This window comes from Aureobasidium subglaciale (genome assembly GCF_000721755.1).
Source record: "Aureobasidium subglaciale EXF-2481 unplaced genomic scaffold scaffold_11, whole genome shotgun sequence".
NCBI lineage: Eukaryota > Fungi > Ascomycota > Dothideomycetes > Dothideales > Saccotheciaceae > Aureobasidium > Aureobasidium subglaciale.
Window position 1 is genome coordinate 436,853 of NW_013566984.1, and position 21,008 is coordinate 457,860.

Here is a 21,008-nt window from a genome sequence, read left to right on the forward strand (position 1 = left end):
CACTTGGTCTATTCTCATGCTTCAAGCGTATGCGGTGTGGTGTCCCGTCTTCATGCCTGTCGAAATACGCTTATTTTCACGTCGTCATTCGAAATTGGTCAATCTTAATCCCAGCCAAATTCAACACCATTGAACATGATTTCACTTATGACCTTGTGTTTGTTTTGGGAAAAGAGCAGGTATGCTCATGCCGAAGTATCTGTTCCGAGATTGGCCGGAATATCATCTGTCGTCGAACAGGTAACCTATAACTATTGATCGATATGGCATGATCGATCAAGCCACAGACACTATCGCACAGAAGATTCGCATCCCCACGACAACATGTTGCTAGGTACTGCTATCACGGCTCTTGTGCTCCAGAGCTCAAGCTTTTTGCAGCTTGATCAGAACAGGGCAGCTGTGGCAAGTAAGCACAATAAACACTATTCTTAGTGAAGCTCATTGGCTAAATTTTCAAAGGCGTTTGTTCGAGCTCTACGATCGTCCTTGCGGTGTATCCCACACCAATCACTGCAAACAATGGATCCGTATCCACATCGTACAGCCTTTCACTCGTTGATGAGCCGACTGTCCAGCCAACCACAAATTCCACGGCACTACTTACCACGAGCTCGACGTCTTCTTCCGGATCAGTCCTGTCCGACTTCAGAACCACATCGTCAACTATTACGAGCTTGATGTCTGCAGCCACTAGCACGACTCCACTCAACCTTATTACTACCAGTCTCGCACCAATTAGTTCTCCTGCAACGAGCTCAGCTTCTGCTATCTCTATTGCGATTAGTACGAGCTCGGCCTCAATTGGGATCGCGCCTGCAAGCAGAGCTTTCATCTCCTGTCCTGCAGATGACGGTATCTACTATGCTGATACGAACGACCGAGTGTATCAACTGCGGTGCAACACCGATGAGCCAGAGGCTACAATTGGCACGAGCTATCGATCAAGACTGCAGGACTGTGTAGAAGCTTGTAGCATGGTCGAAGGCTGCCTTAGTGTCTCGTATGTCGCTACGTCTGGTCTATGCTCTTACAAAGGCAATGAACCACAACTTAAGAGCTTGATCAAACGTCAAGATTCTTCGACAACGGACTCTGCCATTATCTCCGACTACACATGTCCCGAAGTTGATGGTACTCGACTAGTAGATTCTTCTGGTTCACTGTACGAGACACGGTGTAACACGTTCTTGCCTGCCAGTAGCAACAGCACTACGGTTCTTTCGGCCGATGACTTGGCTTCCTGCTTTAACTATTGCTCGAATACCAACGGTTGTTCTAGCTTCACTTACCAGAATGAATCATGCACCTTGATCACCAACAGTAACTCGGCGGATGGAGTCTATCAAGACAATGTGGCCACTGCTTACCTGTTAGGCACCAGGTCAGGACTGATAGTATCAAGCGTTGTGCTTTCAGCTAGTAGCACGTTTACTACGTCTATTAATTCGAGTTCCTCTTCTTTGCTAACAACTGAAGCTGCTGCTTCTACAACTATCGACATCTCTTCGACGGCCGCGAGCCGACAATCATCGATAACAGTTGGCAACCCTCTTTCGCTACCTACTATAGACCTGCCGAGCCTGTCTATTCCGACAATTAATCTGCCGAGCTTGTCTCTTCCATCGATAACAATTCCCATCTCGATCAACACCGCGCTGGTCCCCAGTAATCTTCTCACGACGATCGGAACTGGTGGTAGTCTCTTGCAGACGCCTACGCCAATCGCAGGAATATCCGGAATCGCATCTCAGGCTAGCAGTCTTCTGTCAGTCGTTGGGGACCAACTCACGCTGCATCCATCGGAGTTACCATTACCCTCGACCATACCGCCGCTGCTAAATGCGACCACGTTCGCTCCGGTCATTACCGCCATCCCTTCGTCTCTCATTGGCGTTATTGCGAGCGATGTCAGCGTTATTGCAAGCGGTGTAAATAACGCCGCCTCGTCGCTCCTATCTCAAGCGACTGGTGTTTTGACAATCGTTGGCGACCCGCTTACGCTATTGCCCTCGAGTTTGCCAACGCTACCTACCATTTCAGCAATACCTGGTGACATTCTGACGACATTAGCCCCGGTCGTGGCGCCTGCGCCCTCCATTGTCAGTGTTGTCGTGAGTGACCTTGGCGACGCTTTATCATCAGTGGTATCCGATCTTCCGATTGCGTCTGTTCTACCCACCTCTCTTGTTGGAGTCCTTGCGAGCGACATCAGCGCCGTCGCCAGCGGAGTGGGAAACGCTGCGTCATCAGTGCTGGCAGGTGTCAGTTCTTTGCTTGGCGGTATTCCTCAGATTACCGCAACCGCTACGCTTGACCTTGATCTGCCATCCGATACGGCACTCAGCGCTATTGTACCAATTGTGTCCAGTGGCCTAGGAGTACTCAGCTCGATTTCCGTGGACTCTACTTTGTCCGAAATCTCCACCATTGCGCTCCCCTCTCTCACGGACATTGTGTCCTTGCCTTCAATCACTCAGATTATGCCGTTGCAGTCGATTACAGCGATCGTATCTTTACCCACCATACTGACCGATTCTGCCATTCTGGATGCCACCACCCTACTGAGTATTCCGACCAATCTTCCCCCTGCTATCACCAATGCTGCATCGCTGCCCACAACAATCACGATTGCTCTCCCGTCTCCAACTTGTTTAAGATACGATCAGCTACTCAATCTCTGTATGGATTCAGTAACAACCACGTCTGGTGAGCTTCCACTGTCTTTCGTCACCAGTCTCGATCCAATTATTTCGATCGGGTCTAGTGGCATTAACGTACCTTCGGTGTCTTTGGAAATCTCCAGCGCGATTCCAGCTATAACAGAAATACCTATCGCCACGCCGTCTGCTACGATAATATCCGTCACGTCTCTGGCGGTTAGTGCTATCGTTAATCCTATCCTCAGCACTAGCAGTATCGTCATCGCCATCCCCAGCCTGTCATCTTCAGCCCCGCTCCTTCCTTCACTGGCCTCAAGTGTAGGTCCTGGTCTGTCGCTAGGGTCTAGCAGTATTGTTCTACTTCCAAGCTCCACACTCAATCTGGGCCTCGGCCTTCCAGGATCTGGGTCTAGTCAATCGGGAGTGGTATCTCCAACTCAGCCCGCATCCATCGTTTTGGCAACTACTACCAGTGCTTTTGGTCTGCTCCCTACCTCTTCGATCGGATTAGGTCTCGGTCTGCCCGGGTCCACATCCACTCCCACAGTCACAAGCACTGCATCCGGTCTGAATCTTGGTTTAGGAGGACTGGGTTCATCGGCAATATCTTCGTCGACCACCAGCTCAGTTGCTGGACTCAGCCTTGGCTTAGGCGGACTTGGACCTGTTTCGGGCACCAGCACTTCCGCAGTAGCGACCACAACGCCCGGACTAGACCTTGGCCTTGGTGGAGTAGGATCTGGTGCTGCTCAAGCAGGATCTACAACGTCTAGCTCATCTATCAGGTCAACATCGACAAGCAGCGCAGTTGGCTTAAACCTGGGCCTTGGTGGTATAGGGGGAGCAAGCTCTAGTATTACAGCATCATCGTCTTCGGTCGTGTTCGTACGAACCACATCCGCTACTTCTACAGTGGCAAGCACTACGCCTGGGCTGGACCTTGGTCTAGGTGGACTAGCCTCTGCTTCTAGTCAAGCAGGTCCGACAGTATCATCCACGGCGTTGTCAAGAACTACCAGTACCTCGTCCGTCTCCACAAGTACAAGCAGCACCGCAGCTGGACTAGATCTCGGTCTTGGAGGACTAGGAGGATCGTCCAGATCATCATCAGCTTCATCAGTGGCGTCCTCAACATCCTCCGCTGCATCATCTGCGTCGTCCGTGATTTCGTCAGCGTCGTTTTTAGCAAGCCCTCCATTCACGACTTCGTCTGTCACCAGTACCGGCATTGTTCTGGTTCCAACATCTTCAGTGGCTCTTGCTCCGGGGCTGGGACTCGGCTCTGGTCAGTCATCATCGACCTCCTCGGCATCATCTGCATCATCGACCGCCGCATCATCCGCGTCTTCAGCATCTTCACTGTCGACATTATCTGTATCATCTGCGTCTTCATCAGCATCCTCTGTATCATCTTCAGCGTCATCAGTGCTTTCTTCCGTGGCACCGACGACGACGACCTCGAGGACCACATCGACTTCTACACGAGTCACCAGTACTCAAGGTCTTGTTCAAAGTGTGGTAGGTGGATTAGGTCGTCAAGTCTTGCACACACAGGATCCGCCATATCATGCCCAGATGCCGACGCGACGTCCGCGAATCACTAAAGCGGAGCATCTTTACTAGCCATGACGAAAAAACGGCCTTTGTATATAGTCTGGTGTGTGTTTGTGACGGCATTTCGACGCTGTCGGTATGCAGTGCCGTGCGTTCCGCTGACCGAGGGCTCTGTAGCTACGTTCAAAGAGAAGCTCTTAGGGACACCGTCTTCCATTGACGATGGTAGTAATCTTGAAAAACATTGTGCATTTTCACAGCTCTTCCCAACCGCCATCTACCAGCTACCAGGCCGAGATAATGTCTGTACAAACCTCATACAGTGATTCTACTGTTCTGTCTGCCTTCGTTATCGTAGAACTAAAGGTATGTTGGTATAGAATTTGGTTATATTGCATCGAGGAGCGAAGGGATGGAAACATCATGCAAATGGCGTGCTTTTCTCGATAGACAGGGGTACTGGCCCCAATGACATCTGACCAAGCCGTGAAGTCCTCCCCATCCACACAATCCGTCACTCGGATTTCCACCTTTAATTGTCTTGCCGTATTGACTACCGTATGTACAGAAAGCGCAGAAAGCGTGCGAGGTGCTCAGGGCTAGGGCTGGGTTTCTGAATCACAATCAAGCTTTCTCCATGGTTCTTCAAGCATTGAGTGTTTCATCTAGCTGCCGTTCGCCGCAACGACTCTAAGCGACACGACTTGTCGCATTCGACTCACGACACATGTGCAATCCGGAGTGCCCATTCGTGGCACAACACACCGATTATTCACAGTCTCTTTCAATCATTCTTGTAATCCATACATTCATCTTGCGTTCGAGATGCGACCTCGAAGACGCAGTTTCATGTTGATCGTCCACCCCGCACTGAAGCCCAGGCCTTTTGCGGAAGGTCTTTTGGATTCGTTTCATCGAAATGTAGAGGCGTCTCCAACCTTGCTCCCCCATCGAGTCTATGTTCGAATACTAGACTGGGCTAATCTAGTACTGTTGATCGAAGCCCTAATAAAGCACCAAGGTAATAGAAGGCATATTAGGTAGATCTTGCCCACCTCTGCTTTGTGTTGTCACTCTTTCTGTTTTGTTCAATCACGTAACCTCCAGTCGTTCATTCACATTCTTACTGTCATTCTTTTACAACATGCGTTCGTTCTCTTCTCTTTTGACACTTGCCGTTGCTTTGCCTGCGCTGGTCGCAGCTGAACTCTCTGGCAAAGTCGGTCCCACCACCTCCCATGCCACAAAGGCTGCAAAGAAGACTTGCGACATTACTAAATACGGTGCTGTTGCTGATGGCAAGACCGATATCTCTACCTCTTTGAATAGTGCTTTCACTGCTTGCAAGGCTGGTGGTGTAGTTGTTATTCCTGCTGGAAATTATGCCATGTCGACGTGGGTCAAGTTGGCCAATGGTAACAATTGGGCTCTTCAGCTTGATGGTACCATCACTCGTACTGGTACTGATGCTGGCAATATGATTATGATCGAGCACAGCGACAAGTGAGGTGCCTCTGCTCCTCCTGAAAAGTTATACTAATGTCTTTACAGCTTCGAGATGTTCTCCTCCACTGGCAAGGGTGCGATTCAAGGCAACGGTTACGAGATCCACAAGACTGGCAGCACTTCTGGTCCTAGACTCTTGCGTGTTTGGGACATTACCAACTGGTCTGTTCACGACATCACTTTGGTCGACTCACCCTCCTTCCACTTCTCCATCGATACCTGTACCAACGGCGAGGTGTACAACATGGCCATCCGTGGTGGCAATGAGGGTGGTCTGGACGGTATCGATGTCTGGAGTAACAATGTCTGGATTCACGATGTCATGGTCACTAACAAAGGTAAGCTTGCGTCGATTTTCAATGTGAAGTCACACCGCTGAACGATCTCACAGACGAATGTGTGACTGTCAAGAGTCCTTCCAAGAACATCCTTGTCGAGAACGTCTACTGTAACTGGTCAGGTGGCTGCGGTATGGGCTCTTTTGGTACCGACACGGCCGTCTCAGACATTACTTACAAGAACATCTACACCTGGTCCAGCAACCAAATGTTCATGCTCAAGTCTAATGGTGGCAGTGGTACCGTCTCCAATGTCACTCTCGAGAACTTCATCGGGCACGGCAACGCCTACTCACTCACCTTGGACGAGGCATGGACTTCAATGAAGACTATCGCTGGTAATGGCGTTGAGTTGTCAAACTTCAAAATATCAAACTGGACCGGCACAGAGCTCAAGGGCACAGCTCGTGGTCCCATCAAGGTCAAGTGTGCCGCAAAAGCACCTTGCCATGACATAAACATCTCTGACTTCAACATGTGGACTGAACAAGGTAGCTCTCAGTTCTACTCTTGCGAGAACGCTTACGGTAGCGGATTCTGCCTGAAGTCTGGAACAAACTATGTAGCTTCTCCCGCCACTACTCAGTGGGTCAGCAAGGCTCCTGTTGGATATGCTGCCCCTACCATGGCTGCTGATCTCAAGACCGCTTTTGGGACTACTCAGAGTATTCCCATTCCTACCATGCCGGCAAGCTTCTTCCCTGGTGTTCTGCCAATTACCAAGCTGGCCGGAAGCAAGTAGAGCTGGTGCGAACATAGTGTAGTAGAACCCATGGAGATCTCCTTAACCCTGTCTAGCGAACTGACTTGCGTTCCATATACTTCCACCAGTCTGAGTTTCTTGATAGGCCGGCTTGAGTACTCCAAGATCCTTTGCCAATTTACGGAGCTTGGTCAATGCAATCTCGGCCTCCTTGTCTCTGTGCTCTGTTACATTCTGAAGTCGTTGCAGGCGGCACTTGAAAGTGTTGAGCTTAGGACCAAGCTCAATACGCTTCGTCTCATCAATCTTGTTGGCTATCTTGGCATTCACCTTGCGAGTTTCGGCATAGTATGCCCTGGCGTTGATAACAGACTTGTGAAGTGTTAGCAGTAATATTAATATTGTTGTCAGACTCATGGTTGAGCTTACCTTGACCATGCTCAACTGATATTTCCAGAAGGTAAGCTCTCCATTTAGGCTAGCAGTCATGAAAGCGATCTTCTGTAATGATTCACATGATTATCTTATAATGCTTCGTTGTCCTTAGGTTCTGTTAACTTAGAGGTTCTTAACACTCTGTCTCTTAGATCGCTTTACATACCCCCGCTTCAAATGCAAGAAAAAGACAGAATGTCTTGTGTGGTCGTGAAGTCGATAGGATGCAGAAATCTACTCCATCTTCGAGTCTTGCTGAGCACCGTTCTCTTGTTGGACCGACTCTTCTCCACCTGCAAGTACCTTTGTTCTCGGGACACTACCCTCGTTAGGGTTACCTCCAGGCGTCACAGCCGAGACGTTTCCTTGCTCGTCGACAAATTCGAAGTTGTAGCGGGAGAGGAGGTGAGGGATGGCGGAAAGCTGAGGACCGTAGCGCTGGGCATTGTCGTAGAGCTCGAAGAGGGGAACGGCAAGTAGCTTCATATTTTTGGGGACGCTCAAGACCTCTGAGTATCACTCGTTAGCGCGTGGCAGACAGTTCAGGGAATGTGGAGCACATACTACTCTTGGGCAGCTGGATGAAATAGAGCTTCTTACACTCCTTCGGACGAGAGACGTGTGGTGGGATGAAGGGGTACATGAAAGTCTCAAAGTTTGGTCGCCACCATTGCGCAAGGGTGTCGCCAATCTCCCACTCGCCCTCATTGCCATCGTTGAAGAATTGGTTTCCGGAGGGGGCGAGTCTCTCGTTGAGGCGCTGCTTGAAGCCTGAGATCTCATCGGCGTCGTGTGGAAGATAGTCTCCAGGCAGCTTGAAGAAGGCATTTGCGATTTGCAGCATGAGAACGTGCGGGTGGTTGTGGTCGTGGCATACGAGAATGCCTTCACAGGTTCTTCTCATGCCGTACTCGTCATAGTGTTCTTCTAGGCGCTTCAAGCGAGCAAGGACCGAGGGATCTTCTTCTGGTTGTGTCTCTTTTGTGCCGAAGGTGTAATTGCTCAAGGGATACAGTCTGACAGTCTTGGGCTGGTGGGCATTGAAGTCTGGCGGGGCTATCGGACTATGGAGTGGCGCTTGTCGTCAGTCGTGCGCGCAGTATGGCGAGTGTCCGTGACATACGGATATGAGCTCTGCTGAGCATCTTTCGATATTGTCGTCATTGTCTCGCAGAGTGGAGGTATGAAAGTTGGGCGTGGTGAGGAGAAGAGGTCGAGACCAAGGACTGGACAGGTGATGTATGGCTATCAGAGAAGTTGCGTTCAGTAAAGAGAAGTTGTGCTCGGTGAAGAGAAGTTGTGTTCAGTGAAGACAAGAGTGCTTGTACCAAGTTATAATACACGCCAGACCAGACAAGCAGCTCGACGCCTTCTCGCTTGAAGACGCGCGACGAACGACGTGTGCCTTTGGCTTTTGTGGGGTCGTTCCTACCGAAACAGAGCTTCAAGTCGACCTCGTGCTTGCTCTTTCCTCCATTCACCGGCACGACCCTGCCTAATCCAGCCAGTGACAGGCTGACAGCACAGTCGACTGCCACTACGCAAGCCTATATCATACTTAGACACACGGCCAAGTAATCCTGTTTCTCTTGCTTCTACCACTTCCTGCATCCATTTAGCCCAAATTACGACCTAATTGACCTGCATCTAGTGCAATCGTCCGTACAGCCTAGATCCACCGCCAGCTCAAAATGTGCCGGTAAGTATCCCACGGAGCGTGCGCTGCTCCAGAGACCAACATCGTTTGCAGCTGGTTCGCATACTTCTCTCCTACTGAGCCCTGCCTGCTCTCGGACGTCCTCATTACACCTAAGCATTCTCTCACCAATCAGGTCAACGATCATTACCTACCTGGCCTTATCGCTCATCTGCCCAACAAAATTACTGCCGAGCACGAAGCAAATGCGCGCAACCGTATCCTCAACGCCGACGGCCTGGGTATAGCTTGGTATACTTCCACCTACAGCGACTTCGAAAAGGGCGCCACCGATGAGAGTGAAGATGGCAAGCCGCACGATGGTCTCAGACCAGCCATCTACAAGACTATACAGCCTCCGAAAGGCGACGCCAATTACCGCTCAATATGTGCCAACACCGAGACCCGCTGCTTATTTGCTCACATTCGAGCATCGTCTGAGAGCGCCGTCGCTCATGTCAACAACCACCCCTTCATATTCGGCAGAATAGCCTTCATGCACAACGGGTCCATCTCGGATTTCCCTCTCATCAGGCGCGCTCTTTGCGACATGCTCGACCCCGACACGTACAACAGCATCCAAGGAAGTACAGACAGCGAGCACATCGGAGCTCTGTTCATGCATTTTCTATCCACGGGCAAAGGCGCAGATACCTGGGACGAGAACTACTCTGTCCACGCCATTGCCCACGCCCTGCACACAGCCATCAAGACCGTCTGCAACCTACAGAAGAAGATCCTCGGTCCAAAGAGAAGGCCCAACAGTTTGAACCTGGCAGCCACCGACGGCACCCAGATAGTTGCATGTCGCTTCCGCAATCACAAACAAGAGCAACCTCCCAGCTTGTACTTCTCGACCAGAGCAGGCACCACGCTGAACCGCAAGTACCCCGACCATCCCGATGGGGACGACAGACCCGAGCAGGGACCCAGAAAGGAAAAAAAAGAGCACGGTCAACACGTCATCGTGGCCAGTGAGCCAAGCACATACATTGAGGCGGACTGGCGGATTATCAACAAAAATCAGTATCTGTTTGTTCACAAAGATGGCAGGTTCACGCTGCAAAACATGCTCTATTCGGAGTCGTGGAACGCCGATGATGCGGATGCCGAGAAGGCAATCTTGGCTGAGCTGGAAGACCAGAAGGCAACTGTTACTGAGGAAGAAGGTTAAAAGGCAACCATCACCGAAGGAGAAGGCCAAAAGGCAGCCACTGTTGAGGGTGAAGGTCATTAGGTTCATTGAAGTAGGTATCTCTTGCTAGGCCGTGCTATCATCAATCGTCTTTTCATCTCTCAAGCTCGGGTCCAATGCTCAATGCTCAATGCTCAATGCAGAGGGGTGATTGGTGCGGTAGGGGATGAAGTGGCTGATGCTGGCTCGGGTCCCTTGGTGACAACGACCACTTGCTCTGTAGGTACGACGGCGGGTTGAGCTTGGATGGTTTGGACGACTGGAGGCAGGGTGCTGGTTCTTCGAGGGGTTGTCTGAACATTGGATGCTGTGCCGGAGTTGTCGAGAATCACTTTGCTCTGGATGTTCTTGGGACGATGTACGGCCATGTGGACGGCATACCAGACGCCGGGGAAGATGCTATTCCCTCAAAGGTTAGTTTACGATGGGAAGCGGCAAAATCAAGGAGACTGACAATAGCATGCTCAAGGCGACACAAATTGCAACCTCTGAGCCACAACCCTTCATGAGGTAAACAGCACCGGGGGGCCACGCCAAACAGATCATGATGATGAGCAGCGTGTCCGAGGGGAGCTCTCTGTCTGGCATATTGACGGATGATGTGAGTGCTTGTTGTTGGAGTGGAAGTCCTTATGAGGTGAGTAGGGTCTTGGACTATGTTTCAATTGGTGGATGTGTCGATGGAGGCGGGGATGAATGAGATAATACGACCTCGATGGACCTGGACGAAGGATCTTGTTGTATGACAATGATGAAGTTGGATTGGGAGAAGAGTTTGCTGAAGCCGTATGTTCAAATCAACTGTTTTCCTTTGCAAATAGAGATGGAAGGAACCACCAGGGTTGTGGCGCATCACACGTGGCTGTGCTAGTGGCTGGAGCCTCGCTATCGATAAGAATCGGGAAGCTAGTCAACTTGGCCAATCTCATGCGACGCTTCTTTAAGGATACCCACCGAGTCTACTGTGCATGGCCAGTTCCAATCTCGGACTAGAATACAGGTCTCAAGATTGCAAAGATCAACCTTTTATGACTCTGCAAAATCGTTGCCCGCCAAGAGACAGGTTCTCGCATTTTGTCCTGGACCTTTGGAAAAACCGCTAGCGCTCGGTAGCAACTCCTCCGGTGACCCCTTCATGTGAAATGATGACGGCATAGTCTCGATGCCACATACTTATATCCTGCAGACACTCTTCCACACAATTGACTCTATACATTTAATCAAACTCAGATCGTCAACCATGCCAAACCCTTCCGTTCCCCAAACCTACGAAATCAGGCCTGACCCTCAGGCTCTAACCGGCAATAAGGAGGATCCCAGCCAAAACGCCTCTACTGGTGTTGACTATGAACCTCATCCCGAGAAGAGTATTCAGCTTGAGCCGGAAAGAGAAAAGATTGTGAAATCAATCTGTGCCTTGTACTCTGGTAGCGCGAGCGAGGATGATATGCAGGTGTATGCCGAGCAGGCCGTTTACGACGATCCATGGTATGTTCGTTCCTCTCTGAGGAGATGTAGCGGAGAAGCACGAGGATACCAATTCGTTGATTCTAATTCGACCGAAGTCCAATGCTAACAAGAGCCAAGGTCATACTGCGATACTCGCTACAAGATCGCCGGCCAATGGTACGGCATTCCCAAGGTGATGGCCAAGTCTCAGACAATCAAGACTGAAGTCGTCGAGTCAAAGCCCGATCGCATCATCTTCAAACTCCAGCAAGAATACACACCGAGAATCATTCACTTCTCTAAGCCGGTGAACAGTCTGATCACTCTGACGCTTGACGATCAAGGTAAAGTCAAGTACCACAAGGACATGTGGAACGAAAAGGACTACTCGCATGAAGGCTTGGGCAAGGTCATGAAGACGCTCAACGGTGACCATTTGACCAAGGTAAGCTGATTTGCTTATCGAAATTAAAACCGAATACTGATAATTTGTAGATCACTCAGCCGCCGAAGACCTTGTAGATGTGCTCATGAAGATACCGACTTTAACACATTCTAAATATCTATCTAATCGCGTCTCAAGGGATATTTCAACGCCTCATGCCAAAACTTCAGCTCCCTTTACCCGCCACTCCTCACCCTCTTTCATAGCGGTGATGGTGGCTAGCTCCTTGTTTTCCGGATCTACGAGCTTGAAAATGGAACCTTGATTTGGGAAGAAGGTCTTGACCTCGACATCCTTCGTCCAATCCCATGTGGTTCTCTTCTCTCCCTCTTTTCCAAGCACCAAGATAGAGCCTTCTCTCACATACAAAGGCAAAGTGTCAAACTTGTGCGTCTCCTTGACCCATTTAGGTCCCTCGATGATCTGCCCATCCCAAAAGCTAGTCCACTTGCCTTGAGGCAGATAAAACTCGACTTCGCCACTCTCGTCAAATACGGGAGCTACTAGAAGACTCGGTCCCAGCATGAATTGCTGGTCACACAACCAGGCTGTTTTGTCTTCTGGATACTCAATCGCCATAGCTCTTACGCTGACAGGCCAGCCATGCTTGATGCTCTCCGTCGCAGTCGAGTACAAATACGGCATCAACCTACACTTCAACTGCGTGAACTTTCTCAACACAGCACTGCATCCTTGATCGCTTTCGTCATTGTTATCGACCAACCAAGGAACGCGGTATGAGTTACTTCCATGTAGTCGTGAGTGAGAGCAGAGCAGACCGAATTGTACCCAGCGTTTGTAGATTGATGCGTCGGGTGTACCTTCGAAACCACCAATGTCCACGGACCAGAAAGCAAAGCCACACATGCCCAGAGACAGACCACCACGCAGAGATTCTGCCATGGCCTCAAAGGTCGATTCACAATCACCACCCCATTGCAATGGGAATTGCTGGGTACCAGCCGTAGCAGCGCGAGCGAAAAGCACAGCTTCGTCTTTTCCGTAGCGAGCTTGCAGTGCTTCATACACGACTTTGTTGTAAATAAAGGCATAGTAGTTGTGCATCTTTTCTGGATCCAGAGAAGAGTCGTGCCACACGACATCTTTGCTTGGGATTCTCTCTCCGAAATCTGTCTTGATGCTGTCGATGCCAATGTCGAAGAGCTTGTTCAAGCAGCCAACGTACCACTTCGTAGCCTCTGGGTTTGTGAAGTCGACAATACCCATACCGGTCTGCCAAAGATCCCACTGGAACACATCTCCATTCTTTCTCTTCAGGAGATATCCCTTCTCTGCAGCTTCAGCAAAGACAGGACTTGCTTGACCGAGATATGGATTTATCCACACGCATACTTTCTTCATCAACCCAGAAGCTTTCAGACGTTGGATGGAAGCCTTGGGATCCGGAAAGTGTTCAGGTGAAAAGACGAAGTCACACCAGTGGAAAGCTCGCAGCCAGAAACAGTCGTAGTGGAATACTTCAAGAGGGATGTCCCGAGATTTCATGCCTTCGAGGAAAGATAGGACGGTAGCGTCATCGTACTCGGTAGTGAACGATGTGCTGAGCCATAAACCTGAGCACTTTATCAGTCATGGTGGCTGTTGCAAAAGAAGAGTGGCTTACCAAAACTCCAGCTGGGCACTTTTCCAGGCTTTCCGGTCAGAGTGGTGTACTTGTCCAGAATCTCCTTCGGTGATGGGCCATAGATGATATGCCACTTCAATCTTTGACCCTGAACAGATGTCTGCACCCTGCAGCATCTTTCGCTACCTACTTCGAGCTCCACTCTCTCAGTAGCATCGATGAAGACTCCATAGCCTTTGTTGCTCATCCAGAATGGTATGTTTTTGTAAGCTTGATCTGATGAAGTACCACCATCTGCATTCCAGAGGCTGATTGCTTGGCCGACTTTGTTCAAAGCGCCAAAGCGTTCACCGAGGCCATATACTTGTTCGCCTACACCGAGGGTACTCTGAGTCAAGATGTAGTGTTTGATATCTCTCATATCTGCTGTTTGCATAGGACTGCTGGTTGCAGGATCATAAGCAAGTCCGACACTACGACTGAGTAAAGAGGTGAGCTTTTGCTTGCCATCTTTGCTGTGGAAGCGAATGTCAAAGGTGTGGGGTTTCGAGGACACCGTTGCTGAAAGATTACCAGCCGAGATGGTTGTTCCGCCCTCTGTCTTTTGGATGCCGGCGTTTACCTGAGGTTTGCCGGAAGGAAAGAGCTCAAAGTGTGGGCCTTTGTTGATAGCACCATGCCAGTGGGTAACCTCTACGGAAAGTACATCGTCCATGACAGCTTCAAGTTCCACTGTCAAGGTGGGACGATTCAAGGTATCTCCTCTGCTACGAATCTGCATGGTGGGACAGAGCAGCGTGACTTTCTTGCCATCTGATGCTTCATTGATGGAGTATACTTCTTCAGCATACTCTAGTCTTTTGCCCTCGGCGACCAGCCACATGCCTACTCATGTTGTTATTATCAAAGCGGACATCATGTATTTGGATATACTGACCATCGCGAAACTTCATCTTGGCAGTCTTGAGAGTTGTGCGCTTCTAGAGAAGAGTGTAAGATGCAGACGAAATACCTACCACTCAAAAAGATAAGATCATAGCATATCAGGGCTCACTTGAAGATCACCAGTTTGAGCGGCGCGGGGTCTGAAAGATGTTCGAGGGGTTACGGAGAAATCATCCCAGGTGGGAAAGGTGCTACCGAGCACTGCATACAGCCTGAACGCCGCAGGATTGATGTTGATCCCGGAAGAATTGATTTGTCCTCTGAAGGATTCGATAAACATGTTTGCTTGTCGCACGATTGTGTTGCGATGTCGCTGATGTCTATTGTCTTCAGACACATGGGGGTCGGAGCTTGTTGAACGGATCATCTTCCAACGTCTATCACAAAGCAGCGCCGTCAACAGCATATCTTAAACGCGACGACTGACATGAGACATCCGAGTCTCCTGCTCCGGCTCAAATAGTAGTTGAAAAGAACATTGAAGAATTTGTGGTAGAATTCATGGAGAGCCACACTCCGTCAAGGCTCGGTCGTGCCAAGCCATCTCGTCATCGATCGATGTCAGAGACCTCAATTGTGTCCATAGAGCAAATGTTCTGCTCTAACGATCCGTAGCTCAACAGAAGGCAAGTGCCATTTAATCGAATACAGTGCACTGTCTCAAATCTCTCGGATACCTTCGGGACTACACAAACCCGCAACCATGCCCGATCTTGGCTTCGATCCACTGAACCGCGAGCCACCAACCACTGAGTTGGTTTCATCATTTCTCACTACTAAAGATGCGTATGATCGCAACCATGGCGGTATACCGGAAATTGATGCTTCGAAGCATCATGTCAGGGTAGATGGAGCAGTCGAAAACATACTGGATCTTTCAATATCCGACTTGCAAGCCCTACCCCAGCACACTGTTGTCTCTGCCCTCCAATGTGCTGGTATCAGGAGACATACAATGCGCACAGCAATCAAGGAAGTTCAAGGTATTGACTGGTTCGACGGAGCTGTCATGAACTGCAAGTGGCGAGGACCAAAGTTGAAGGATATTCTGGAAAAAGCAAAAGTTACTCTCACCGAAGAAGAGAAGGGTCATGTAGCATTCGCCAGCCACGTACAACCCTGCCAGGAGGATGAATGGTACGGAGCATCAATTGACCTCGGAAGAGCTCTTGAGGAAGACAAAGACGTGATATTGGCACTTGAGGTGAGCATGACCGAGGCCCAATCATGCTGTTGGAGATGACAACTAACTCTACAATCCAGATGAATGGAGAAGCACTTACTAAGGAACATGGATACCCTGTCCGTATCGTAGTCCCCGGTATCGCTGGTGCTAGAAGTGTAAAGTGGCTGGATAGAATCACAGTACAGACAGTGGAAAGCTCCAACTACTATCAGCAGCACGACTACAAGATCCTTCCGCCAGAGGCAGTCGATGCTGAGTCGGCCGAGAAATATTGGGATTCGACACCAGCACTTCAGACTATGCCAGTCAATAGTGCAATCGCTATACCCGAGCCTGGGTCGAAAGTCAAGAGGTCAGCTGATGGGAAGGTGATGGTCAAGGGCTTTGCTCTGCCTAGTGGTGATGGCGGTGCTGTGGTTAAGGTCGAGGTGTCTGGAGATGAGGGAAGCACATGGACGGAAGCAGAAATTGAGCATGATGTCGATGAGAGCAAGTGGTCCTGGAGGTTGTGGAAGGCCGAGATCAACATAGAGGCAGGGAAAGGCCTGAAGATTTACAGCAAAGCGACAGACAAATCGGGAGACACACAGCCAAAGGTGTCGGAGTGGAATCTGAGGGGTGTCGCGTACAATGGATTCGGAGAGTCGACGGACCTGGAGGTTGTGTAATGACTGCCAGGATTGATAATGAGGGATGATGAGAAATGCTGTATAATTAATGAAAGATATGGTCTGTTTTCTGTTTCAAGAAGGAACCAAGACGGGCCGGTTGGTCTGTGCGCAGCACTCGACGTCAGTTTCCAGCGGCAGGCGGACGACATGGACAACTCCCCCATTTAAGCCTAGACAGTTGTATGCTAGGATTGCGACCCAGACTTGTCACGCGCCCCTCACTAATTGATCTTGTCACCAAGAAGGACATTGATCGCGCCGCCGCCTTATCTCCCGTAGACCAGGACTCGCTGTCCATCGACCTCGCCGAGAGCCCCATAGCAGACAGCTCAACCACCTCCACCACCACAAACAAGAAGTCCACCAAGATGGCTCCTTCAAGAGATGTCGAGTCCCAGCAGGGTAAGCCTAGTTGTCGCCCTCTATACCCAATGGCCCCAAAGCTAATCATGATGCAGGCTCAATCTTCTCAGTCTCCGGGTATGTCGCGTCACCCGTCGACCGTCGTCGCCTACCAGCCACTGACCTCCTACCAGTCCCGTCATTATCGCCGAGAACATGATCGGTGTCGCCATGTACGAACTCGTACGTACCATATACAGCTCGGACACACAAGGCGCCATACTAAGGAGGAGCAGGTCAAAGTCGGCAAGGACGGTCTCGTTGGTGAAGTCATCAGAATCGACAACGACAAGGCCACTATTCAGGTCTACGAAGAGACTGGTACGTTGGCTCTGGCACATGCAAAACATACACGTCGCTGATTCAGAGCAGCTGGTGTCACCGTTGGTGATCCCGTCTACAGAACTGGCAAGCCCTTGTCAGTCGAGCTTGGTCCCGGTTTGATGGAGACCATCTACGACGGTATTCAGCGCCCTCTCAAGGCCATCTCGGACGTCTCCAACAGCATCTACATTCCCCGCGGTATCGATGTTCCCGCTCTGGACCGCGAAAGAAAGTGGGACTTCAAGCCCGCTGGCTACAAGGTTGGCGACCACATCACTGGTGGTGACGTCTTCGGTTCCGTCTGGGAGAACTCGCTACTCAACGACCACAAGATTCTCCTCCCTCCCAGAGCTCGCGGTACCATCACCCGTATCGCAGAAGAGGGAAGCTACACTGTCGATGAGAAGATCCTCGAAGTTGAGTTCGAGGGAAAGAAGTCCGAATACAGCATGATGCAGGAGTGGCCCGTCCGTGTCCCCCGCCCCGTAAACGACAAGCTCGGTTCAGACTCGCCCTTCATCGTCGGTCAGCGTGTCCTCGACGCTCTCTTCCCCAGTGTCCAAGGTGGTACCGTCTGCATTCCTGGTGCTTTCGGATGTGGAAAGACTGTCATTTCTCAGTCTGTCTCCAAGTTCTCCAATTCCGACATCATCGTCTACGTCGGCTGGTATGTCTGCATCATTCTAACCACATCTGTGCAATCTGCTGACCTGTGACCAGTGGTGAACGTGGTAACGAGATGGCCGAAGTCTTGATGGACTTCCCCGAACTCACCATTGATGTCAACGGCAAGAAGGAACCTATCATGAAGCGTACTACCCTCATCGCCAACACCTCCAATATGCCCGTCGCTGCTCGTGAAGCTTCCATCTACACTGGTATCACCGTCGCCGAGTACTTCCGTGATCAGGGTAAGGACGTCGCCATGATGGCCGATTCTTCCTCTCGTTGGGCTGAGGCCCTTCGTGAGATTTCCGGTCGTCTCGGAGAGATGCCTGCTGACCAAGGTTTTCCTGCTTACCTCGGTGCCAAGCTTGCCTCTTTCTACGAGCGTGCCGGTCGTGTCACCGCTCTTGGTAGCCCCGATCGCAAGGGCAGTGTTTCCATCGTCGGAGCCGTCTCACCTCCCGGTGGTGATTTCTCAGACCCTGTTACCAGTTCCACTCTTGGTATTGTGCAGGTCTTCTGGGGTCTCGACAAGAAGCTTGCTCAGCGCAAGCATTTCCCCTCCATTAATACTTCGCTCTCCTACTCCAAGTACACCACTTCGTTGGAGAAGTACTACCAAGAAAACAATCCCGAGTTCCCTCGTCTGCGTGACCGCATCAAGGAGCTCCTGACCACTTCAGAGGATCTTGAACAGGTTGTGCAATTGGTCGGAAAGTCTGCTCTTGGCGACGGTGACAAGATTACTCTGGATGTTGCAACCCTTCTCAAGGAGGACTTCTTGCAACAAAACGGTTACAGTGATTACGACCAGTTCTGCCCTCTTTGGAAGACTTTCTGGATGATGAAGAACATGATGGCCTTCCACGACGAGGCCCAGAAGGCTATTGGCCAAGGTCACGCCTGGAGCAAGGTTAGAGAAGCGACTGGTGAGGTCCAGAGCGAGTTGAGAAGCATGAAGTTCGAGCTTCCGGACGATGGTGAGGAGACTGTCGTTAAGAAGGTAAGTCTTGATTCGTGCTCGTTTGCCAAATATTTCATACTAACAGACCGCGCAGTACGAGGAGCTTTTGCAGAAGATGAACGAGAAATTCGCTTCCGTCATGGATGAGTAGAGAAGACAATAGACTCTTGTTTTGATCGTTTAGGGCGTTTTCCATGGTCCCTCGAGGCTGTATATAATTCCGTTTTTGAAGCACTGTTAAGGTATTCGGCATGTTTCCCCGCATTACGGTGATCGTCCATCTTGCCGCATCCGAGGTTGGCGAGCTACCTCACCTCGATCTGTGAAACAATCAACTCTTTGACTTGTATTGTAATTGTCGTTGTCGACTTTATTGAGAATGTCGCAGTCGCCGCCGTTGACCGGCCTTCGCGTCCTTGAATTCGCAGGCTTGGCCCCAGGTATATCGCAGTGACCACTTTTCTGCAACCGTGGATACTCACCATGACTTCCAGGACCTTTCGCTGGAATACTCTTGGCCGATTGGGGTGCTCATGTTCTCCGAATAGACCGTGCAGCTCGTGGAGCTCATACCGACAAGCCTCCACCACCAACTGTAGATCTTCTCACGCGTCATAAATCATCCATTGCGGTAGACATCAAATCGGCAGCGGGCATCTCTCTCATCTTATCATTGATACCAAATGTGGACATCCTAATCGATCCTTTTAGGCCAGGCGTCCTGGAGAAAGCTGGACTCTCGCCTGAGAAAGTGCTGTTAAGACTCAATCCTAGACTCATCGTTGCACGTATGACCGGCTTCCGTAGAGATGGAAAGTACGCCTCTATGGCTGGCCACGATATCAATTACGTTGCTGTATCTGGCGTCTTGTCTCAGCTCGGTAGAAAGGGCGACACACCATATCCGCCAGCCAATTTGCTTGGTGACTTCGGTGGCGGTGGACTTGTATGCTTTTTGGGTATTGTGATGGCCCTCTTGCAAAGACAAAAGACCGGGATGGGTCAAGTCGTAGAAGCTAACATGGTGGATGGGGCCGCGTATTTGGGCGTTATGCCGAGGTTTGCCAGAAAGACGCCGATGTGGGATCAACCTAGGGGTGAGAACGTATTGGACGGAGGATGTCCTTATTACGACACGTATGAGTGCAAAGACGGAGGTTATATGGCTGTGTGAGTCTCGGTCTTGCCACTTGCTCTCGAACGCCAATACTGATGACACGCAGAGGAGCGTTGGAGCCACAATTCTTCGCTCGGCTCATAAGAGGGCTGGAAATTCAGACATCCGATCTAACAGGTGCCAGAGAAGACCGCAGAACGTGGCCGGCTTTGCGGAACCTCTTCGTAAAGACCTTCAAGTCGAGAACGCGACCAGAGTGGGAGCAGGTTTTCGATGACACTGACGCTTGTTGTACACCTGTGCTCACGCAGGATGAACTCGAGAACGGCGGGTACGATCAAAGGCCCATTGTGACCTTGAAAGACTCGCCGGCCAAGGCCATTTCAGAAGGGGAAGCAGACACGAGACCGGCTCATGGGGGACAAGGCATCGGTGTCGATGGCGATGGCTGGCAGAGTAAAGGCCTCAAGCCAGGCGTTGGCGGTGAAGATGTGTTGGCTAGATGGATGGGTTGGCGAAGAGGAAGACAATACGATCTTGTTGACGGCGGGCTTGTACGGCTCGGCGCAGGGTCTAAATTATGAGAACCCGTGACGGTGCGGAATTCGAGTCAAGTCATGAACATAACATCCGTCATTAGTTCTGTCTAGACCTTATACTTCCGCTCGCGCATAGGATAAGTCATGTACAGATGAGAGCCGAACTGATCTCTGAAGGAGACAAACGCGCAAGAACCCTGCGTCATAGCTCCAGATGCATACAAACCGAAAAACATCCCAACTTTCTCTCTTCTCCTTCCTTACTCTTGATCACAGAGAAATTACTTCACGATGTCGACCGTACTGAAGATACTGTCGCTGTTCCATCCACTCAGACTTCCCCATCTCAGACTTCACCTTCTCAGGCTTCGTTTATCCAGACTTTACGACCCCAGACTTCACCTCCACCCTACGAGGTCACATCCCAGGTTAGAACTACCCTGGATATCCAGACTATCCGCATGGGTGACGTCGCTCGGCGTGAGTGCTACCGTTTCAATGCTCTTGCTTTCTCCATGAACGCGCTAACACGTCCTTCAAGGCCACCTCGCTGAGCTAAGGGCACTGGAAGCACGTTTGAGATACATTCCTTCGACCGTATCACAAAGCGCCATAAATACCGCCA

At 50.5% G+C, this 21,008-nt stretch overlaps 11 protein-coding genes across 11 annotated transcripts; 7 read left to right on the forward strand and 4 right to left on the reverse strand.

Moving 5' to 3' along the window:
• Positions 1–324: 324 nt before the first annotated feature.
• On the forward strand, positions 325–4,286 carry AUEXF2481DRAFT_29788 (uncharacterized protein; the record flags this gene model as incomplete). Its single annotated transcript, XM_013488002.1, has 2 exons — positions 325–409; positions 463–4,286. 2 exons carry the CDS (start codon positions 325–327, stop codon positions 4,284–4,286), a joined length of 3,909 nt encoding a protein of 1,302 aa, XP_013343456.1.
• A 1,075-nt stretch (positions 4,287–5,361) lies between these two features.
• AUEXF2481DRAFT_65735 (glycoside hydrolase family 28 protein) lies at positions 5,362–6,803 on the forward strand (the record flags this gene model as incomplete). The annotated part of the gene is made up of 3 exons (XM_013488131.1): positions 5,362–5,720; positions 5,769–6,061; positions 6,115–6,803. 3 exons carry the CDS (start codon positions 5,362–5,364, stop codon positions 6,801–6,803), a joined length of 1,341 nt encoding a protein of 446 aa, XP_013343585.1.
• A 630-nt stretch (positions 6,804–7,433) lies between these two features.
• Positions 7,434–8,223, reverse strand: AUEXF2481DRAFT_65712 (uncharacterized protein; the record flags this gene model as incomplete). Its single annotated transcript, XM_013488128.1, has 2 exons — positions 7,434–7,708; positions 7,764–8,223. Coding segments are annotated over 2 exons (735 nt in total), but the record flags the coding sequence as incomplete, so codon positions are not given.
• A 667-nt stretch (positions 8,224–8,890) lies between these two features.
• On the forward strand, positions 8,891–10,069 carry AUEXF2481DRAFT_29792 (uncharacterized protein; the record flags this gene model as incomplete). Its single annotated transcript, XM_013488003.1, has 2 exons — positions 8,891–8,898; positions 8,950–10,069. The coding sequence occupies 2 exons, from the start codon at positions 8,891–8,893 to the stop codon at positions 10,067–10,069; spliced, it is 1,128 nt and encodes a 375-aa protein (XP_013343457.1).
• A 78-nt stretch (positions 10,070–10,147) lies between these two features.
• Positions 10,148–10,605, reverse strand: AUEXF2481DRAFT_234143 (uncharacterized protein). Its single transcript, XM_013488214.1, has one exon. The coding sequence runs from the start codon at positions 10,456–10,458 to the stop codon at positions 10,225–10,227; it is 234 nt and encodes a 77-aa protein (XP_013343668.1). The 5' UTR covers positions 10,459–10,605; the 3' UTR covers positions 10,148–10,224.
• Positions 10,442–11,035, reverse strand: AUEXF2481DRAFT_40335 (uncharacterized protein; the record flags this gene model as incomplete). Its single annotated transcript, XM_013488074.1, has 1 exon — positions 10,442–11,035. A coding segment is annotated over exon 1 (169 nt), but the record flags the coding sequence as incomplete, so codon positions are not given.
• Positions 11,036–11,330: 295 nt separating this feature from the next.
• Positions 11,331–12,061, forward strand: AUEXF2481DRAFT_5316 (uncharacterized protein; the record flags this gene model as incomplete). The annotated part of the gene is made up of 3 exons (XM_013487951.1): positions 11,331–11,578; positions 11,678–11,984; positions 12,035–12,061. 3 exons carry the CDS (start codon positions 11,331–11,333, stop codon positions 12,059–12,061), a joined length of 582 nt encoding a protein of 193 aa, XP_013343405.1.
• A 76-nt stretch (positions 12,062–12,137) lies between these two features.
• Positions 12,138–14,522, reverse strand: AUEXF2481DRAFT_47099 (glycoside hydrolase family 31 protein; the record flags this gene model as incomplete). Its single annotated transcript, XM_013488117.1, has 3 exons — positions 12,138–13,558; positions 13,609–14,454; positions 14,507–14,522. The coding sequence occupies 3 exons, from the start codon at positions 14,520–14,522 to the stop codon at positions 12,138–12,140; spliced, it is 2,283 nt and encodes a 760-aa protein (XP_013343571.1).
• A 337-nt stretch (positions 14,523–14,859) lies between these two features.
• AUEXF2481DRAFT_40340 (uncharacterized protein) lies at positions 14,860–16,459 on the forward strand. Its single transcript, XM_013488075.1, has 2 exons — positions 14,860–15,718; positions 15,778–16,459. The coding sequence occupies exons 1-2, from the start codon at positions 15,218–15,220 to the stop codon at positions 16,366–16,368; spliced, it is 1,092 nt and encodes a 363-aa protein (XP_013343529.1). The 5' UTR covers positions 14,860–15,217; the 3' UTR covers positions 16,369–16,459.
• Positions 16,460–16,739: 280 nt separating this feature from the next.
• On the forward strand, positions 16,740–18,878 carry AUEXF2481DRAFT_47101 (uncharacterized protein; the record flags this gene model as incomplete). The annotated part of the gene is made up of 7 exons (XM_013488118.1): positions 16,740–16,773; positions 16,815–16,851; positions 16,908–16,956; positions 17,010–17,094; positions 17,146–17,764; positions 17,818–18,766; positions 18,822–18,878. The coding sequence occupies 7 exons, from the start codon at positions 16,740–16,742 to the stop codon at positions 18,876–18,878; spliced, it is 1,830 nt and encodes a 609-aa protein (XP_013343572.1).
• Positions 18,879–19,106: 228 nt separating this feature from the next.
• On the forward strand, positions 19,107–20,428 carry AUEXF2481DRAFT_65703 (uncharacterized protein; the record flags this gene model as incomplete). The annotated part of the gene is made up of 3 exons (XM_013488126.1): positions 19,107–19,167; positions 19,222–19,897; positions 19,951–20,428. 3 exons carry the CDS (start codon positions 19,107–19,109, stop codon positions 20,426–20,428), a joined length of 1,215 nt encoding a protein of 404 aa, XP_013343580.1.
• Between the last annotated feature and the right edge of the window lie 580 nt (positions 20,429–21,008).

Bases quoted from the DNA above. Each gene is read 5' to 3' on its own strand.
- AUEXF2481DRAFT_234143 (XM_013488214.1), bottom strand. From the start codon at position 10,458: ATGGCCGTACATCGTCCCAAGAACATCCAGAGCAAAGTGATTCTCGAC.
- AUEXF2481DRAFT_40340 (XM_013488075.1), top strand. From the start codon at position 15,218: ATGCCCGATCTTGGCTTCGATCCACTGAACCGCGAGCCACCAACCACT. The intron at 15,719-15,777 runs GTGAGCATGACC...TCTACAATCCAG, and splicing joins ACGTGATATTGGCACTTGAG to ATGAATGGAGAAGCACTTAC.